The 19976-nt window shown below is 34.7% G+C and overlaps 2 protein-coding genes across 4 annotated transcripts; one reads left to right on the top strand and one right to left on the bottom strand.

Moving 5' to 3' along the window:
• The first annotated feature begins 862 nt into the window (after positions 1 to 862).
• LOC142619648 (uncharacterized) lies at positions 863 to 7689 on the top strand. 2 transcript variants are annotated; one of them, XM_075792849.1, is made up of 7 exons: positions 863 to 1287; positions 1812 to 2122; positions 2217 to 2402; positions 2532 to 2633; positions 2718 to 2789; positions 2893 to 3009; positions 6086 to 7689. In XM_075792849.1, the coding sequence occupies exons 1-7, from the start codon at positions 1002 to 1004 to the stop codon at positions 7334 to 7336; spliced, it is 2325 nt and encodes a 774-aa protein (XP_075648964.1). In that variant the 5' UTR covers positions 863 to 1001; the 3' UTR covers positions 7337 to 7689. The 2 variants fall into 2 exon arrangements, with proteins under 2 accessions (XP_075648964.1, XP_075648963.1); XM_075792848.1 differs by having other exon boundaries at positions 2718 to 2792.
• Positions 7690 to 9253: 1564 nt separating this feature from the next.
• LOC142618964 (tubulin-folding cofactor E-like) lies at positions 9254 to 19373 on the bottom strand. Of its 2 annotated transcripts, XM_075792034.1 has the most exons (16): positions 18967 to 19373; positions 16297 to 16467; positions 15398 to 15444; positions 15013 to 15159; positions 14677 to 14751; positions 14289 to 14398; positions 14028 to 14167; positions 13877 to 13938; positions 12735 to 12842; positions 12617 to 12651; positions 11999 to 12061; positions 11423 to 11514; positions 11264 to 11340; positions 11104 to 11181; positions 9496 to 9601; positions 9254 to 9365 (listed from the first exon to the last, which is right to left on the bottom strand). In XM_075792034.1, the coding sequence occupies exons 1-15, from the start codon at positions 19277 to 19279 to the stop codon at positions 9503 to 9505; spliced, it is 1617 nt and encodes a 538-aa protein (XP_075648149.1). In that variant the 5' UTR covers positions 19280 to 19373; the 3' UTR covers positions 9254 to 9365; positions 9496 to 9502. The 2 variants fall into 2 exon arrangements, with proteins under 2 accessions (XP_075648149.1, XP_075648148.1); XM_075792033.1 differs by lacking the exon at positions 9254 to 9365 and having other exon boundaries at positions 9375 to 9601.
• Between the last annotated feature and the right edge of the window lie 603 nt (positions 19374 to 19976).

The following is a 19976-nucleotide window of genomic DNA, read 5'->3' as shown; positions in this document are numbered from 1 at the left end:
ATAATTATTAGCATAATTTTTTTTTAAATGATTAAAAAAAAGTCATGGTGTTGTCATGGTAAAGAATAACTTGATCATGTAACTCATAACAATCTCAAACTTATTCTATAAAAAAATGTAATGAAGAATTTTTTTTTTTTTTTTTGGTTTTTATGTAATGAAGAATATAAAAATTCTATAGTTGCACCTTCTAATAAAAATTAAATTTGCTAGAAAATATTGGGGTTTCCCAAGGCCATCCTTCAACCTCATCTCCTAAATGAAAATTCTTAGTTTAAACTTGTGGCACCTCTAAACTCCAACAAGATATATCCTTTGAAACTCGATTAAATTCTTGACGACATTTTCATAATTTTTGAAAATTTTAGGTTCATTTATTTTGTTAGTGAGACATTAAATATAATAGAGTTGATCTGGGTTATCTAATTCTTGTTAATATTATTAAAAAGAATAAAAAGATCATTGTTTGGCTTGTAAACCGAGACATTGAATGAATAAATACATCTTTCATTTTTTTTTTATTAAAAAAAAATCCCAAAATATGTTTGGTAATTAAAAACAATTTTAATAAATCTGCAAAAATAATTTCTTAGTATATAACTAACAACAATTCCATTTATCCATTCTAGGCCCAAAATTATGACTAATAAATGGACATTTTCAGAACCCAAAACAACCAATCTAATGGGCCCCAACAAAAGGCCCACTATACCATATCCATACCCACAACCCACAAACCACAAACCCATTCCCAAAAACCCTAACCCTAAAAAAACAAAGGAGACAAAAATTGAGTCTCTTTCATACACACAGAAAAATATCTCATTCTAATATATAAAGCCTTAAACCTCTCTCAAATCTCTCATCTCATTCTCGCTCTCCCAAAAAAAAAAAAAAAAAAACTCACTCGCTCACTCAATCACTGACACGCAAGCACCAAAAAAAAAAAAATCATCAGAGAGAGCTAGCTCAGGTAGCACAGAGTTTCCGTGCACCCTATAATGGCGGAGGAAGGGTTTGTTGTTGTTGGTGGTTCGGAGGCGGAGGAGGCGGTGGTGGCCGACCCGAACCCGAATTCGCAGCCGGATCACCACAAGCGGAAGCTTGAGGATCTGGAGCTCGGAGCTCCGGAGCACGGCCACATCGCCGATTTGAATGCCGACCCCGAAGACGTTCCGGCCGACGGAGGCGGCGACGGCGACGGCGATGATGACGAGGACGACGACGGCGCTGACGTGGCGGAGCCCGTGAAGCGGCAGCGGCTTGATGAGAAATCTGACGGCTCAGGTGTGTTGTTGTTGTTGTTGTAATTAGGGTTTTATTAGGTTTTGGTTTTTGTGTGATTTTTTTGCTTTGGTGTTGAATTTGTTCTCTTTTTTTGTAATTAGGGTTTTTTCTAATCAATGTCTGTGATTAATTTTTTTTTTCAAAGATTTGATTTTTAAATTTAGTTTGTGTTTTTTCTTGAAAAAAAAGGATTACATTTTGATGTTTTAAGCTGGAAAATCAATGTCTCCCAATTAGATTAAAGGAAAATGAGATGGGAAAATTTTTGGGTAAAGTATAATCCAGTTTAGGAAAATGTAAAGAAATGTAAGCACACTTTTCAAGAACTTAAGAAAGAAGCAATAGAAGAAATAAAATTAAGAGTGAAAGAAATAAAAGAAAATTTAGCTCAGGTAGAAAATGGAATCTTTTCAAACACAAGTGGTAGAATTTTTTATAATGTGTTTTTTTATACAACATATTTACTGTGGGCGAATTTGGTTTCGTGTTTTCGATTAAGTAATGCCCAAATTTTCGTGTTATAGCTAATGAAAATGGGTACCAACAAAAGGAAGAGAATGGGGATGAGCCTGTTGGTGAGAACAATGAGGAACCTAATGTGGAGGGTTTGCAGTCAGAGGATGCCCAACCTCTTGCTGAGGAAGTTCGGCAAACAGTGGCCGATGGTGAGGAAGCACCCTCTGTGGAAAATCCCGAGATGGGTGATGCCCAACAACCATCTGTTGAGGATTCTGTGACGGAAAATGCTCAAGACCCATCTAAAGTGCAGAATCAGGAACCATTTACTGAGGGTGCTGATACTACGTCACGCAAAATGGAGGTGCCTAATAATAAGGTGTGTTGACTAATCATGCGTCTTCTGAAAGATAGCCCTCCAAAGAGTTGAATAAGTTTCTGACTGATATATTGTATTATGCATGCTGGTGCAGGTTGGAGTTCTTATTGGAAAGGCCGGGGATACTATTCGTTACTTGCAGTACAATTCAGGGGCAAAAATTCAAATCACAAGGGATGCTGATGCTGATCCACAATCTGCAACAAGGCCTGTGGAAATAATAGGAACTTTGGATAGTATAACTAAGGCTGAGAAGCTTATAAATGCTGTCATTGCAGAGGTTTCCTACTGTCTAAATTTTAGTTTTATTTTCCCACTGTTACTCCTTTTTCATCTCACAATGTGCAATGTTTTGGTATTTTGGTTGTTTCTTTTGGAGATTGATTGATTTGGATGTGTTTTTCTGCAGGCTGATGCAGGGGGTTCTCCTTCCCTTATAGCCAGGGGCCTCACTACTGCACAGGCTGCTGCAGCATCTGAACAAGTACAGATACAAGTTCCAAACGAGAAGGTTGACAGTTAGTCTTTTGATGACTAATGTGTATTAATTAATTTGAACCATTATTTATGTAAGCCACAAGCTTTCTTGGTACAGGTTGGCTTAATAATAGGCAGGGGTGGAGAGACTATTAAAGGTCTGCAGACCAGAACTGGAGCACGCATCCAGGTAGTTGTAGACTAAATGGGGGTGTGACCTATTTCTTTATTTTGTTGAAGTTTTGTGATGCGACATGTGTGCTGATGGTATTTTTTCTGTTTTCTCCCTTTAGTTGATACCTCAACATCTTCCAGAAGGAGACGAATCTAAAGAAAGAACCGTACGAGTGACTGGTGACAAGAAGCAAATTGAAATGGCTAGAGAGTTGATAAAGGAAGTTATGAGTCAGGTTTGTTTTTTACCTTATGCTTTTCTCTAGGGAAAGAAATGCAGTTAAATTGTGTTATGATTCTATAATTGTTGTCACTGATATTGGTTGTTCTGCTCAACAATTACCTGTGTAAATTGTCCTTCATCTCCTTTTACTGAAATCTCTGGGCAAGCCGATGTAAGAAAAAAAAGTATAAACATTTTGGAAAATATAGTAATAGTATTTGCATGTATTGAGGGCGATTATGCTGGTCATTTTCTAACAATCAGTATTGCTATGTATATAAATTGTAATACTACTTGAAAGGCTGACAAGTGGAGTAGCTGGGATAGTTACTTGACTTTTATGCAGAAAGCTGCTACATATTAAGCCTGCATAGTTGTACGAGAAGAATTTCTCACGTTAAGTTCTATGTTTCGGTTAATCTTATATTATTACTTCTAAGTAGTTGACGATGGGAAGAATTAAATGATTATGGTGGTGCTGTTGTTATTGTCATCAACCTCTGTTGTCCTGTTTTTCTTTTGAATAGGATCTAGTAACTATCAATAGTGCCTGTTCATGCCTTGTTTAGGTTAGTGCGGATGTGTTCTTCTCACTGGACTGCTTGAGCAGCATTTCTGTATCTTCAAATCTGGCAAAGCAACATATACTGTGGTCTTGACATGATTATCTGTCCAAACAACTGAATTTGCATGTCTGTGTCACCTTTTCATTTATTTAGGCTAGAATTGTTTGATAATCTTGCCATGGGAGTGAGAGATTGATCACTTGAATAGTTCATAAGAGTTTGCGATATTGATGAATGATCCATGCCAAGGTCACTTGAATGCTGTTAGGAAGATCATATATTCAATCCAAGATGTCGGTTGCCATGATTTATTTATCTTGAAGGTGCCGATTTCGAATTGGTTGGCTTTAAAAATGCAGATTTGGCTATTGCCTTTTCCATGGGGTCGGCATTGCTTTCGTGGTGTAGCAATAGACAACCACTCTTCACTCTCAACCATGAAAGAAAGGTATCAGGCATTAAATCTCAAGATTCCAGGATGTTAATAGTTGGTAAGACTGCTTTGAGACTTGAAAGTTAAAAAAAAATCATAATGCAGTAAAACTATATTATATTAACCTTAGTGCTCATTAGTGAGACCCATGTTCTATGCATGAGATGTGTTGGAAGAAAGCAGCATGTTTGGTGAAGTCATAATGATTAAAAATGCGTGTGGGAGAGTACCTCAGAACTTGTGTCTAATTCTATGTTTGAAGAATATGGTACATGTCATTTGATATTACATGAAGCTGCAGTGTAAATGCTAAAAGCATGGCCATTATGTTACGTATAAGACCTGAGCTGAATTAATGTTGAACATCTAGGATATATGTGCGACTGTTATTTAATTATAATTGTCTGGGAGACCTTGCATCTAACCAGTGATGTATCTGTGTTGATAAACTTGGAATTTTGAATGTGCATTAATTGCTAATGTCTTGTCCTTTTGAACATTTGATTAAGTTATGAATGTTATGATCATGATTTCTGTTTATTATTATCAAATTTGAGATGTCATCTGAATGACTTGGTGTTTTGTACTAGTTGCATAGTAATAGAAGTATCTTGTTTTTTCATATGTGCCCTTTTATTTCATGTAATCGTTCTAGTATTCACTTTAATGATGTGATGGAGAGCGAAATGGTGTGATGTTTTTAGTTTTTGGAGTATTATTATGCCATTTAAGAGACTAGAATTAGGTTATGGAATATGATTATACCATTTAGGACGCTAGAATTATGCAAGATGGGAAAGTATACTTGGATTGTTTTACAAATTTGTTGATCCTTAAGAGAAAGCAACACAGAACATTCAAAACTTGTGGAGTACACTTCGGTATCGTTGTTGACAATACACTTTAATATGTTCAGGTATAGTTGATAATAGTTATTGTTTCATAAAAACTACTCTTTCCCCCCTCCCCCCTGTAAACTTCTATGGACGTTCTCTTCCCATTAAACCATGGCCATGATGTCATCCTCAGTCACTCTCCAGATGAAGGTAAATATATTTACCCTCTCGTATTAGCATATATATGTTAGACTAATAGCAATTTAAATCACTCTTTAACCGGGAATGATCCTTGAATGGATGGACAAGGAGGTAAAATGAAGAATAAGATTAAACATATAAAGAATTGGTAGTTGTTGCTTGATTTTTATTTAGAAGCATGATGATTCTTTTCAGGACCATGTTAGCATTGGCTATTGATGTATAATTTTTGCCTATTTTGAAAAACCGGATTATGGTTTTGCTGTTGCTTTTTAGATGTGTGACCAAACCAGCCATTATGTCCTCAAAACATAGGAGTCTCATATTCATGGAGAGGTCCTGGCCTTGTACAATGAATAGAGGATTTCCATTGATGAGTGGGAGTGTTGATGGACTGATTGGTCTGGTTGATGAATGTCTATGGTCAGGTTTAAATCTAATGGATGCAAGCTTAAAATTGATTGAAGCAGAGCTCCTCCACCCCCCTTCCCCCCAACTTTTTTTTTTCATGTTCTCTTCATGGTTGAAATGGAATAATTGTGATAGTTTTACCATTGGTTTTTAGAAAATTTTGAAATGGTATGTTCTTTGTAGCATTGCAAAGTTTAAATTGTCTGGAAAATGTAAAATGTTATTTGTTTTGTTATATGTTTGTATCTTGTTCTTGGCCTACTGCATCTCTTATATTTGATTTCTTTTTATAGTAATATTTATATATTCTGCAATGAACACGTGTCTTGCTTGCTATAGTACCTGCTCTTTTGAAGTTGCTGTTGTAATTATAGTATTAGGAGTGCAACTCATAGCACAGTTTTTTCCTTTTGTTGTTGTCTTTGCTCTCCTTTTTCTCTCATGTGATTTTGCCTTAATGACATGTGATGCATTTATATATTTATTCTCATTCAAACAAGATGATTCCAACGTCTTGAACAGGAGATGTGGTTACCACGCTCAAGCAGCAGTTTTTCATTACCTTCTACCTTGTTAATGTTCTTAATTTAACTGTGAATGGATTACTAATATTTTATTTCTTTATGTGATTGCTTGGAATAGCCTGTGAGGCCATCATCTTTCTCGGGTGGTTTCAATCAGCAGGCCTATCGGCCTCGTGGATCTACTGGACCACCGCAATGGGGTCCACGTGGTCCTCATCCTGCAGCATATGATTACCAGCATCGAGGACCATATCCAAGTCATAACCCACAGTATCCATCTCCAGGATATGGGGGTTATCATCAACAAGCCCCTCCAAGGGGCAACTACAGTGGTGGTTGGGAACAAAGGCCTAGCATGCAGGGTCCACCCTCACATACTGGTGGTTATGATTACTATGGCGGACAAGGAGGCCACATGTCTGATGCCCCAGCATCTGCCCAACATTCTGCTCCAATTCCTTCACATGGTCATGGCCCTTCCCATGCTGCTGCTATGGGTCCACCATCATCCCAGGCAAATTACAATTATGGACAACCACAGGGGCCAGATTATGGACATACAGCTCCTTATTCTCAGGCAGCACCTCACCAGCAGAGCTATGGCCATGGATATGATGAACCAAAATATGAAAGTCATGCTCCAACACAGCATCCCTATGGAGGACATGGAAGTTCTCAGCCAGTGTACTCACAGACTCAACCGGGTTATGCTGCACAGCAGTATGGTAAGCCACAGCCATACGGACAGGGACCACATCCCCAATCCTATGCCCCTCCTAGAGCTACTCAACCTGGGGAAATGCCTTACCAAGGTACTGCTCCTGCTCAATCATATGGCCCGAATGCAACCCCTCAACAACCTTACCCATATCAATCCAGTGGGCAGATGCAGCAATCATATCCTCCATATGGTTCTGCACCTGCTGCTGATGCTTATAATCAGCCACCACCTGCATCTGGTCCTGTTTATCCACAGCAAGGAGGGCAGCCAGGTTATGGTCAGCCTGGTGCACAGCAGGCACAAGGGTATGCGCAAGTGGGTCCTACTGGGGGTTATGGCCCATACGCAGCTTCACAACAAGGTTACCCAGAGCAGGCAGCTCCTAACAATGCAGCTTATGGTTACCAAGGACCACAAGATCCTGCTTACAGTGGTGCCCCTGCTTCAGCCTATAGTGCACCACCAAGCGGTCAGCCAGGTTATGCTCAACCAGCTCCAACTCAACAAGGTTATGACCAGTCTGTCCCACAATCAGGAGGTTATGGAAGTGCACCAGCAACTGCTCCGGTTGCTTATGGCAAAACTGTGTCACCTCAGCCTGGTTATGCTCAGTATGACTCAACTCAAATGTATGGCGCACCTCGTTGAAAATTCACCTCGTTGAAAATTTTTAGTCAGTGTTCTGTTGAGTTCAGCGTTTATTGTATTAGGTATTTTACTTAGTATTTTCTCGGTGTAATGTTGAGTTTAAGGCAGTTATTGTATTAGGTATTTTACCTAGTATTATAGCTTGGTCATTTAGGTCTCTGTCTGTCGATGCAACTTATGTCATTGCTTTTTCTGATGTAGTGCTAATATTTGTGATTGAATATTGTGAACATTTTAACAAAAGAATTATGAAGATGACGTCTGGTAATGGCTTTTGCCATGGGATCCAAAAGAAAAGAACTGAAAAAATATGCATGAAGAAATTGCCAAAAGAATTGTGGATGGACATTGATCAGGACATGCCTTGTACATGTTCTATACAATATCTAAAATTTTTATAAGTTGAAGCAATAAACACGCATTGATACTAGGATCATGTTAAGTTATATTAGTGGTCATGTCATTATTCTTTTTCTCTAATTTTATTACACTATTATGTATATAAATTATTAATATTGAAACAGCTAAAATTACAATCATTAGTATTCACATCCATTACTATTATACTATACCTTTACTTGTATAGACAACACTATTGTTGGACGAGTTCTTCTACAAATGAATAGATCAGTGTTATTAAACCTGGTCTGGTCTGGTTCGACCGGTTGAACCGATGACCCGGCGACCTAGTGCATTGACCAGGCTAGGTGATCAATTGGATTGGAAAAGTATGTGACCTGGTCAAAACCGGTACACCCCGGTGAGTTTTAAGCAACCCGTGTGACTCAATTGGAATTTATTAACCCAGTCGGATTTGTGAATTATGTAAAATTACATTAATAGATTCACTTTATTAATTTTTTTATTATTTAAATGTGTGATAATATGGTAATTTAAATATATTTTAAAAAAAACCCTTAAAAAAACCTTTAAAAATCCAAAAAAAAGTATTGTTCCATGCGCCCTGCCTGCAGATTTACACTCTGTAGTTTGTACGTGTACCATCACTATTCAATTTTCACAATTCTCAAAATCTACTGCTACTATGCATTAGTTTTTTTATGCTTTGATGAAGCCTGAACAGATGTACTTGGCCAACAATTAGCATGTAAGTATGACCATATAACTCTATGCCACCAACTATCTTCTTTTGTTTTTATAGGTTTTTTTTTATATACTTTATTTCTTGATTGCTTTTAAGTTTAAGCATCTTTGGTTTAAATTTTTTTTTTTCTTGTATAGTGTGTGTGTGTGTTTTAGCTGACTTTAACTTCACTGACAAATATAAATTAATTTGTTTGTTTCTTCCAACCTTCAGTCTTGTTTTTGCTCATTCTAGTAGTAGCCATGATCAATTCTGTTCCCGTTCTGCTCTGGGATTGTTGTTGGGCGCATGATCTAAACTACGCCAAGTGGAATGGTCTAATAGTTTTTCAGGCTGGCATAAATGGCTTGCTAGAAATGCCTTTATTTTCTGTCGATAAATTGTGTCCCTGAGGGATTGTATTAATTGGGCCCTATCCTTCAGATCAGCCAATATATATGCTGGGTTCCTCCTGATATTTTCATTAAACTTAAAATTTGATGGGACGTAAAGTGTTTTAGGAAATCTGGGATGGGCTGGAGCAGGAAATGTAGTTAGAGATAGGACGGATGGTAAATTGATAATAGGATTTTCTATGAAAATTAGTATTACCATAAATAATGCAATTGAACTATGTGCTGTTTGCCAAGGGATATCTTCTTGTTACAAATTGATAACAATGATTTATACTGGATCCTCAGATTCTTAGTTCAAAATGGTGGATGTATCCATATTTAAAGAGAAACTAATTGATTGGTTGACCATGCTGATCTCCAGCATAAGCAAGTTTTTGAGTAAGCTGCTTCATGTTAGTAAATTCAACCCGCATCTATTTATTGATGTGCAGACTTTCAGCACAATTCTGACATTCAAATAGAACATCATGATACCAGCTTTTACAGAGACATGTTCTGTCTGGTTATGCAGACTTTCTGCACAGAACAACTATCAAAGTATAAACAAAAATTTTAGAGCAAACCATAGTATGCATTACATGCATCAACAAGTGGAGAAATTGCAGAAAATCACAGAAAGTAATATTCTCTTTATAAGTATATTAATTGTGCGACATTACATCTTTGTCAACTCTCTTCATCAATAAGAATGGTTGACCCATTCCCAATTCCAAGGTCCATCAAAGATTCCATTTCATCGTCAAGCAATATCGGTAAAGGAGAACCCTGAAAATTCAGGAACACAACTTATTAGCAAGAGACATTAGTTGCTGATGTACAAAATTCTCTTGGTTCTTATGCTTTTGAAGCACAGGAGGCAGTGAACAACATGAAATTTTAATTAGATTGATGGTAGGTTGCTATACACACACACACACACACACACACACACACACACATATATATAGTCAAAATTGAGAGAAAATTTAATTAAATTCTAAATTGGAGTCTAATTTTGGCCACATGTCTCATCTAATTTTTAAATTTGTGTGTCAAGTGAATTATTAGATGCAAAAATCAAAGAGTCTAAATTCAATTAGATTCTAAATTGAATTTTAATTGGAGTTCAATTTTACGCCATGTATCCCTTCTAATATTTTAATTTTTGTAGCAAGTGAATTATTTCGTACAAAAACCGAATAGTCTAAATCCAATTAGATTCTAAATCATATATATATATATATATATATATATATATATATATATATATATATATATATAATTGTGATTGTTTTAAAATTTACATGTGCATATACACAGGGTTACACACTACTTTTATTAAATGAATGTATCAATTTTTAAACACAAAATAGAAAAATAATTAGGAAATTGATTTCTTACCTTGTTGACATGACACTAATTATATCCATTACCATGTTAGTTTACAAGATTTTTATAATATAATTGGTAATAACTCTTACTTCTTAAAAAAAGATAATGTAAAAAATTGACATTTGGCTTTTGTTTTGTTTTTTTTTTAATTTTCATTTTAAAATTAGGTAAATAGTATGTTTTTCAGATGATATTCATGAGAACTTTAACTAAAAAGTCAAGACTTAGACCTCATTTGGTTGCCAAGAAAGCAAAGGAAAAGAAAAGAAAAGAAATTTTCAATTTCTTCCAATAAAATGACATCTCATTTACTTATGGAGATGCAATTAATATATTTTCAAATATTTTATTTTATTTTCTAATTTTAGACACGTGATAATTCAAAGGATAGCTTAGATAGCTTAAAAATATTATTTTGTTATTAATCTTAGATACATCAATTCTTTTCATGTACCGCTTAATAATAAGGATTATTTTGACACAATACCAAAAGTTTAGAAACAAATTGACACGTTTAAGATGTTAAAAACCATTTTGATACATAGTACAAGTGTTAAAGACTAAAACGGTAATTAAACATGTTTTTACATATTTTTATTAAAGATTAAATTCTATAAGGATGTGGTTTAAAACCTAATAGAAAACTAAAAAGTGAAAATGCTTGGGATCATTACAACACATATTAATATAGAAAAACTTAATAAAATAGGTAAAAAAAAGCTAAATGCAAAGTTAGAGCGCCACTTGGCAAGACCTCATACACTACCATATGAGGTCTCTGCTTTTATATATATATTGAGTTGAATAAGAATCCAAATCCAAAATGTAACTTCTCAATATATGGTGTAGAGTTATTATCAATGAATTTCAAAAAGCAAAAGACGGAAGGGACAAACCTCTTCTTGAAGAAACAATTTAGGCTTGATAGACTTCAACTTGAAAAAGCTTTCAGATAGACTCTTTAGCTTACCAACCTAAAGTAAATGAAATCATTTTAATGTAAAATCCTAAAATTCATCCAACCAGACACAATTCAGATAAAGGTTGGAATTTAACCGTGGTGGTTGCTGGTAATTTCTTAGTCAATGGAGGCTTCTCGCCCATAGTTGCTCCCACACATTTCAAAGTGATAGCTACATGAATATGTATAGACCAAATGATTATAGATATTGTAAGAGCAAAAGAGGAACTCATATCAGAATGTTGGATCCATACACAATAGTCCTGAAGCCATTTTTTGTAGGCTTGCTCCTCCAACGGATGGCCTTTCATCCTCAATTCCATGAAAATTTTTAAGCTCAGCAAACCTGTAATTTTAGAGCGAGAAGTCCATATCATGAAAGTTTACAATGCCGAAACAAAATCAATTTTTTGTAAGCCCATGTGAAATCATATTAGGAAATAATAGTCCATAAGGTGACAGATCCCTGGAATTTACGTCAAGATTGGCGTTCTATTCTATTAAATCTACCCATAGTTGCTATCCTTGGAATAAGACATGGTAACAGAGTCTGAACTTTTCCTAAACCATCTGAATTACTTTGTTTAGTTATTTGTGTTTCAAGGAGGAACACTAAACAGTTAGTTAGACTTGTAACAGAATGGTTTTTTATTGTAGATAAACCTAACGCTAATACCTTTACATCAAAATGTTCAGAAAAGTTCAGTAAACAACATGCATATCTTAGGACACAAAAAATATTTAGGTATTCCATACTTATTTACAACCCTGCTCAATATCAAAACCCTGTAAAGGTTAATTGGGCAAACACTTGACTGGAGTAAATTTACCTGGGATGCACTTGTTTGATTTCTTGAGGATCATGCAACTTGGACATAACTAAACGAACATACCTGCGAAAGAGATCATGAGTAAATTATCTTGTCAAAATAATCTACAATACACCTTACCATACCATCAAAGCCTAGTTTCTCTCCATCACTCCCATCAGAAACCACTAATGTATGAAATTTTGGGAACCATGAATCATATGTATTTTCTTTGCTAAACATCATATAGAGCACATAATGCCATATAAATAGATAACCCTGTTAAACTGAAAAGAAATTATGGTATTCAAAAGATTTCTCAAAATCAATACATAGCAAGGATTTTTTTTTTTTTTTAAAGACCATAAAATTTAAACGTTAAACGTACAGCAGTAAAATAAAACATCCCTGCCATATTTATCCACTCAAACAGGCTCTCTTTATATTATAATTAGAAGAATGCTTAATATTTATTAAAATAAAACAGTAAACCATCAAAAGATCAAAAAACTAGAACACATAAAAGAATATCACTTGTTATAAATATGAAAGAGAGTAAAGGTGAGGATAATTGTCTATATAAATGCATGCCTTTAGTGCAGAAAAGGTAAACTGAACGATTGGCTAGGAAAAACATACCGAATCTCAGAGTCTTTCCTTTCACGAGGGCTTACCTGAAAAGTAAATTAGAAAAGAGTACATTAGATAAACTTCGTAAAGAAAGCAATGTTGACTGCATAGAACTTCAAAAGTTTACCTCACTCCCATTTAGTACTTCAACTTTAGCTAAACGTGCAATCAAAACAAATCTTGGAATACCCCCTCTTCCAGGATCAGCTACTGGATTCTCGGAAAGCCTGATATCCTTTGAATGTAACCCAAAAAAAGAAAAAAGAAAAAATATATTTATATATAATAGAACGGTAGTGATCAGAAAGGAGTTTGCTCAAGCACAGAGGGGAAAAAGAGAATCATTTAAGATTTTGTAGTAAACCATTGAGACTTTAAAGTATTTTGGAGTTCATTATAATCAATATCATATAGTTCAACTGTAGCAAACTATTTAGTCCTCCTAATTGGCAGAAGAGGCCTAGTTTTCAGTTACAAACAAGAGATGGAATATGCCATCAAGTTCATGTATGCCCACCAACATAACTTATAATATATATATATATATATATATATATATATATATATATATATATTGATAACTACAATGGAGAGGGGGGATTTGAACCTTGGATGTCTCCGTTAGTAACACCAAGAAGTGCCAACCAATTAAGCCACAAGGCTCTTGGCTTACTTGTATAAAACAAAATAAAACTGAAGCTTGAACTATACTCCATGCATGAGGGTCTAGAAAGCTTATAAATAAATGTCTAGGTTCTGAATTCTATCTAGTAGCTTCTTCAAGAAAATGCTATCTGAGAGATTCTTCTTGAATTGGCTCGAGGTTATTGTGTAACCAGAATGATGCAGTAAGCACAACTAATCCAGCTGGAACAATTTATAGGGAGAAAAAAAGGACCCAGCCTTGCAAGTCAAGAGTCAGTCAAGAGAAAGAATTAAAAAGATCATCGTATGCTACCTAATTGACAAATGAGCCAGTCCTAAGATTTCCTATTTGTCCTTTCTTTTCTTTTTTTATAGGTAAAAATAAATATATTGATAGGAGACTACCTTGTGAAAATAATCATGAAGTGGCCTAAAGAATTACGAAAGGAAAACTATCTACATATAAATTGATTCTATTTGTCCTTGATAAAGGAGTGTAATATAAATGTAAGCTATTTTCTGGGTACCTAGAAAAAAGGAGTCTGAACAGCATGTCAAATGTACCTAATCAGATATTGAACATGTTTAATGGCATAACAGATGATTATCATAACAAAATCTTACCACCAATTTAGGAAATGAATTTAACACGTCAACAGAGGCAAGATCCTCGATATTGTTACCTCCTGAAGCATGCAATGTGTAAGCCAACAAATCAAGAACGCTTATAAGAGAGTCAAATAAAGTCAGGTGTTTACTAGTTACATATATTTACCCAGAAGAAGACAACGCAAATTTGTGAATAGCTTTCTTTCTTTCTGTGATTCATTACCACCAAGAAATTCATGTATTCTAGTGTTATGAGGATAGTAGATGCGGTTCAAATTGTTCTTGTTCAAATGAAGCTGCTCCAAGCTGAAACAACATTGCAACAGTCCTCAAGAAAACTTGGTAGCTCAACAGAAGATTAGATGTTGAATTGAGAGAAATTTAGATGGTAAAAAGTACCAACAGAAGAATACAAACTTCACTTTACCCTCTTATCTGAGAAAGCTTTAAGATTTCATCCCACTCAGCTATACAATTATCTTCCAAATTCAGAAGCCGCAGAGAATCAAATCCCTGGACTACAGAGGATGATGTAGGCTGCAAAGCAAAACGGAAATAAAAACAGGGTTGTAGTGTCTAAAAAATTATTTTCTTTATATAGGTAAAAGCATATAAAGATACAAAGATTAGAGGACCATTCCACAGTATATGAGTATATCCATAACACAACACCATAACCCACAACAAAAAAGTTTATAAAAAAAAGAATGATAAGTACATTTTCTTTAATAATATCCAAAATATGACCTAGTAACTTCATTTAAGATTACAATTTGAACAAATTCAACAGCATCATAAAAGGGAACATAATGTACCTCTATTGTGCTGATATTATTCCCCATTAGATGTAGTTCTTCAATTGCTGGGAGTGAATGTTTAAGTTTTTCAATCTGCCATAGACAATAAAACAACATATATCACATTGAGGGAAGAAAGGAGTACTTCTCCTTATATAAGTTTTTGAAAACAACATTTTAAAAAGAATTGTATGTCTCATGGCCAGTCCCCAGAGGTAAATGCAGCAAAGCTAGACCACAAGGCTATGGAACATGAGACCCCAACATTGACAGAGGAGCTCCCCAAAAAAGGGAGGACCATCAACATCAACAAGCATTTTTATGTGACAAGAAAAGGAGAAAAAATCAAGGCACCTGTGTCCACTTTATGCCAGTATCGTTTAAGACCAAAATACGGATGCTTTTTAGCTGTGCCAGCCCACAAATATCTAAAGACATTAAATTGTTAGATAAGTTGAGGGCTGCAAGAGCTGGTAACTGCTCACAGATGGTGCTAACATCCTGCAAGAAAATAAGAATCCACATGAGGTCCAGAACTGAAATCAAGTAGCACTTAATAATAGTAAATTACAAGGAAGAATTAGAAACAATCAGAATGTAGTAATAAGTATACAAATAACTTGGTAACATAAATGCAATGTGCAATGACAAATTGTTTAATCTAGAAAGCTCTACTCCACTCAAATTTAGCCTTTGGTGGACAAAAAGGGGCAATTGATCAGTGTTTTAAAAAATGTACCTTCCATTCTGATAGTAAATTTCCGGTCAAGTCAAGCTCCTTTAGATCTGAGATAAGAGCATTATAAATTAATAACAGTACCGGAATTACCTGGATGTAAAAATTTATAGTAACAGAAACAAAAAGGTCGAATCCACAATGTAGATTTATTGTAGACTGATTGGTTTTAAGGCCTATTAGTAGAGGAGAAACAATAAAAAATATAAATACGTAAAATTGTTTATTGTGAATTTAGCCTTTCTTTTTAATGTCCTAAAGATGTGCAAATCACAAGGACTATTCCTGTGCATACATGGATGCTCAAGCACATGCTCACACGCATTTTTAAGGAAATGAATAGTAACTTGATCTAGCTTATAAAATCCTCACCAAAAATAAAAATAAAACGAAGAGCTAAGTTCATATAGCAAGCATGGGAAGGGGATTCAAGGATCAACACGAGGCAGCTAGTGGAAAACCTCCGAAACAAAGACTCAAAAGAGTATAACTATGATCATGGATATTGGTTGCAGTATGTGACCTGAACTTAGGGAATCTGAACCTCAAAAGTCAGATAGACCAATTTAGTATAAATATGCTCAAGCATAGGAAGTTACCTCAATCTAGTCATCTAATAATTTGATTCTGACCAAAGCCATTTTCATTTAAATATTTTTATTTTTATTTTTGGCCTCAATAAGGAAAGAAAAATCAAATATATCAAGGAAAAACAATCTTGACCAATTTCTCTATTAAAGACAAGAAGCTCTGATTGCTTTCTGGTCAAGCTAAATTTTGGTAATGTGGTAAACTGCTAATCAGCTATATAAGCTGCCCAGATTTAAAAACAATTGCATAAAGGCAAACCTAGGTATCCAGGGAACACAAATCTCAGGGAAAGGAAAATAAAACCAACTTACTTGGCACAGCAGTACCAATTTGACCAGGGTCTCCAGGAGTACTAACACCCAAATAAGATAGTGATGCACCAGTTAACTCCTCAAATCGACTTAGCTTGTCTTGAATTTTATCTTTACCAACCAGTTGAACTGATACACGCTTATTGCTAGCTGAAAATACATACATTTCATCTGCAACACAACAATCAACACATATTCAAAACAGAATTTCCAAAGTTTTCTAAATGTTACTTATATCCAACAAATCATAAGCTTATCATGTCTTTAAACTTTCACCAAATACTTCACATTGCAATTTTTCTAAATGTCCCATGATTATAAATCTGAATCAGGTCGGAAACATAAATCTGATATGAGAAAAAGAATTGATAAAATACTTTGCCAAAAAAAAAAAAAAGAGCATAGTGTATAGATCCAAAACTAGAAATAACTTAAACTCACTTAAGCTCAAAATTTTAGCAATGCCATACGATTTAACAACTTCATACACTGTAGCATAACTTGCATTTGAAACCAAAACTGAAATCAACTAACTTCTCTTCCTTCCTTTCTTTACCACTAGTTTCTTAGCAACCAAACAGAAACCAATACAATAAGAATAGATTTAGAGCTAAGAATTCACTTCATACACTGTAAAGATTGTAACTTGCATTTTTTATACCAAAAATGAAATCAATTTCCTCTGATTTTCCTCTCATGTCCACTATTTTCTCAGCAACCAAACAGAAACCAAGAATATAATCCATTAGATACATCTAACTTAAACTAAGAATCCACTTCATTCAATGTAAAAAAAAAAAAAAAAAAAAAAAAAAAGCTTAACCTTACTAAACAAACACAAAAAACTCTTCCTTTTCTTTTTCAATATTTTTTTCTCAGCAAGACAGCAACCTAATCGAAACCAAGACAATAATAATGTGTTTGGAGATCACAACAACTTTAAACCAAGAATTCACTTCAAACACTATAAGAACCGTAACTTGCATTTTTGAAACCAAAAAATGAAATCAATTTCCTTTCTTTTCCACAAATTTCTCAGCAACCAAACACCAACCAATAAAACAATAATGCATTTAGATTTTTTTTATACAATTATAATGCATTTAGATATATCGACCAGCTTAAACCAAACATCAACTTTATACACTGTAAAAACAATAACTTAACATCCCAAAACACGCACCCAAAATCAAATTCAAGCTCTCCATTTTCCTTTTTCTTTTCCCACTATTTTCTTAGCAACCAACACAAACCAAGACAATAATACTGCATTTAAAGATATATCAAACAACTTAATAATTCACTTCATACGCTGTAAAGACCATAACTTCTATTTTTTCAAACCAAAAACGAAATCAATTTCCCTCTCATTTTTCTTTCCCTCTCCACTACTTTCTCAACAACTGTACACAAGCCGATAAAATAATAATGCATTTAAAGATATCAACTAACTTAAACCAAACTTCCAATGAACTCAACATTCCAAAACAAACACACAAAACACAAGCACTCCATTTTCCCTTTTCTTTTTCCACTATTTTCTCAGCACCCAAACACAAACCGAACCAATAATAAAGCATTTAAAGATATCGATCAACTTGATAATTCACTTCATACACTGTAAAGACCATAACTTTCATTTTTCGAAACCAAAAATTAAATCAATTTCCCTCTCATTTTCCTCTCTTTTTCACTACTTCCTCAGCAACCAAACACAAACCTAGAAAACAATAATGCATTCAGATATATCGACTAACTTAAACCAGAAATTCACTTCATACACTCATAAAACAAGAACTTAACATTCCAAAACACACACAAAATCACTTTCGAGCTCTTCATTTTCCTTTTCTTTCCACTATTTTCTTAGCAATGAAACACAAACCAAGACAATAACACAGAATTTAAAGATACCAAACCCCTTAAAATTCACATCATACACTGTAAAGACCACAGCTATCATTTTCTGAAACCAAAAATGAAATCCATTTCCCTTTCCTTTTCCACAACTTTCTCAAACACAAGCTGAGACAATAATAATGCATTAAGAGATTTCAACCAACTTAAACCAAGCATCCACTTCATACACTCTAAAAATGATAAATTAACATTCCAAAACAACAAACGCGCGCGCGCACACACACACACAAATCAATTTCAAGTTCTCCATTTTCCTTTTATTTTTCCACTATTTTCTTAGCAACCAAACACAAACCGATACAATAATACGGCCTTTAGACATATCAAAATACTTAAAAAATCACTTCAAACACTGTAAAGACCGTAACTTGCATTTCTGGAAACCAAAAAAGAAATCTAATTTCCCTCTCATTTTCCTTTCTTGTCTACCATTTTCTCAGCAACCAAACACAAACCAAGACAAAAAAAAAAAAAAATCAATTTCAAGCTCTCCATTTTCCTTTCTTTTCCACTACATTGTCAGCAATCAAACACAAACCGAGACAATAATAATGCATTTGCACACATCTAACAACTCAAACCAAGAATCCACTTCATACACTTGTAAAATCAATAACTTAACATTCCAAAATCAGAATTTCAAGCACTACATTACTATTTTCTCAGCAACCAAACACAAACTAAGACCAAAAAACAACAATGCGTTTAAACACATAACAACACACACACACACACACACACACTATATACCTTCCTCTTCTTTCGTGGAATCGGTTCGGTACCTGAGCTCCAGAGCTCTTATCACTGAAATTCCCGGGCTAATCACTTTGGCCCGAACAAACGACCCGGACCGATCCGACCCGGCCTGAAAGTATCGGATCCCGTTGACGGATCCATCGTGCTTGGCTTCTCCAGTGTCCCAGTCCACGCCGACCCACTCGCCAGCGTGAACCTCGATGGGCCCAACGTACTTCACCGTTCCGATTCTTCTTGGATCGTTCGCTGAGTGGATTCGCTGGCCCACTCGGAACTCGGGGCTCGACTCGGCCGAGTCGTCCTGCATTTTCTTCTTCTTCTTCTTCTTTCTTCTTTCTTCTCCGGTGAAAGCTCTTAACTGAACATTTTATTATATTCGTTTTATCAGTTTATTTTTCAACGGAAGCGTCGTCGTTTTGGGGATTTTTAATTTTTTAAATTGTTATGATGACTTTGTTGTTCCAATAATTTTTTTTTTTTTTTTAAGTTTATCAATTTACTATTTTTGAAACTAAATTGATTAATTTGTTATATTCCTAAATTATAGGTACAAAATGTAATTTTTATAAAAGAAAAAAAAAATTATTTGACTTTTTGGAGGCGAAAAAGTTGGAAGACAAAATATTATAACTACATAAGAGAATGAATGAGGAAAATGTAACTAATAGTAAGAATTTGAAAAGAATTTATTTGACCTTTGGCTCTTTATTTGTTTATTTGAAGTCTTCTTTTTATTTTATTTGGAGGGTTTTCTACTAAATACCATTCTCCTTTGTATTGAGGCTATATTTATGGGTCAATTGTTTCTATTTAGTATATTTGATCACTAATGAATGGCAACTCTGCCAATGTTTATGCTTAATGCCATATATTTAGTCCATAGCCAGTTTCAAGCTCGAATAAAGGAGAAGGGTTGCGGTAGGTTGACGGTCAACGTAAAATTTAATAAGTGTCTTATGATCACTAACTCCGTTTAAATTTGTGCCTAGTGTCTTTTTTTTTTT

Source organism: Castanea sativa, chromosome 12, assembly GCF_040712315.1.
Source record: "Castanea sativa cultivar Marrone di Chiusa Pesio chromosome 12, ASM4071231v1".
Classification (NCBI taxonomy): Eukaryota; Viridiplantae; Streptophyta; class Magnoliopsida; order Fagales; family Fagaceae; genus Castanea; species Castanea sativa.
This window is presented reverse-complemented; position numbering and strand designations above follow the sequence as displayed.

What these genes read in the sequence shown, in the direction of transcription:
- LOC142619648 (XM_075792848.1), top strand. Translation starts at nt 1,002, where the DNA reads ATGGCGGAGGAAGGGTTTGTTGTTGTTGGTGGTTCGGAGGCGGAGGAG. An exon ending in TAAATGCTGTCATTGCAGAG is followed by an intron (nt 2,403 to 2,531) that starts GTTTCCTACTGT and finishes GTTTTTCTGCAG; the next exon opens with GCTGATGCAGGGGGTTCTCC. An exon ending in CTGGAGCACGCATCCAGGTA is followed by an intron (nt 2,793 to 2,892) that starts GTTGTAGACTAA and finishes TTCTCCCTTTAG; the next exon opens with TTGATACCTCAACATCTTCC.
- LOC142618964 (XM_075792034.1), bottom strand. Translation starts at nt 19,279, where the DNA reads ATGCAGGACGACTCGGCCGAGTCGAGCCCCGAGTTCCGAGTGGGCCAG. An exon ending in TTCCACGAAAGAAGAGGAAG is followed by an intron (nt 16,468 to 18,966) that starts GTATATAGTGTG and finishes GTTGTGTTGCAG; the next exon opens with ATGAAATGTATGTATTTTCA. An exon ending in TTTGCGTTGTCTTCTTCTGG is followed by an intron (nt 13,939 to 14,027) that starts GTAAATATATGT and finishes TGCATGCTTCAG; the next exon opens with GAGGTAACAATATCGAGGAT.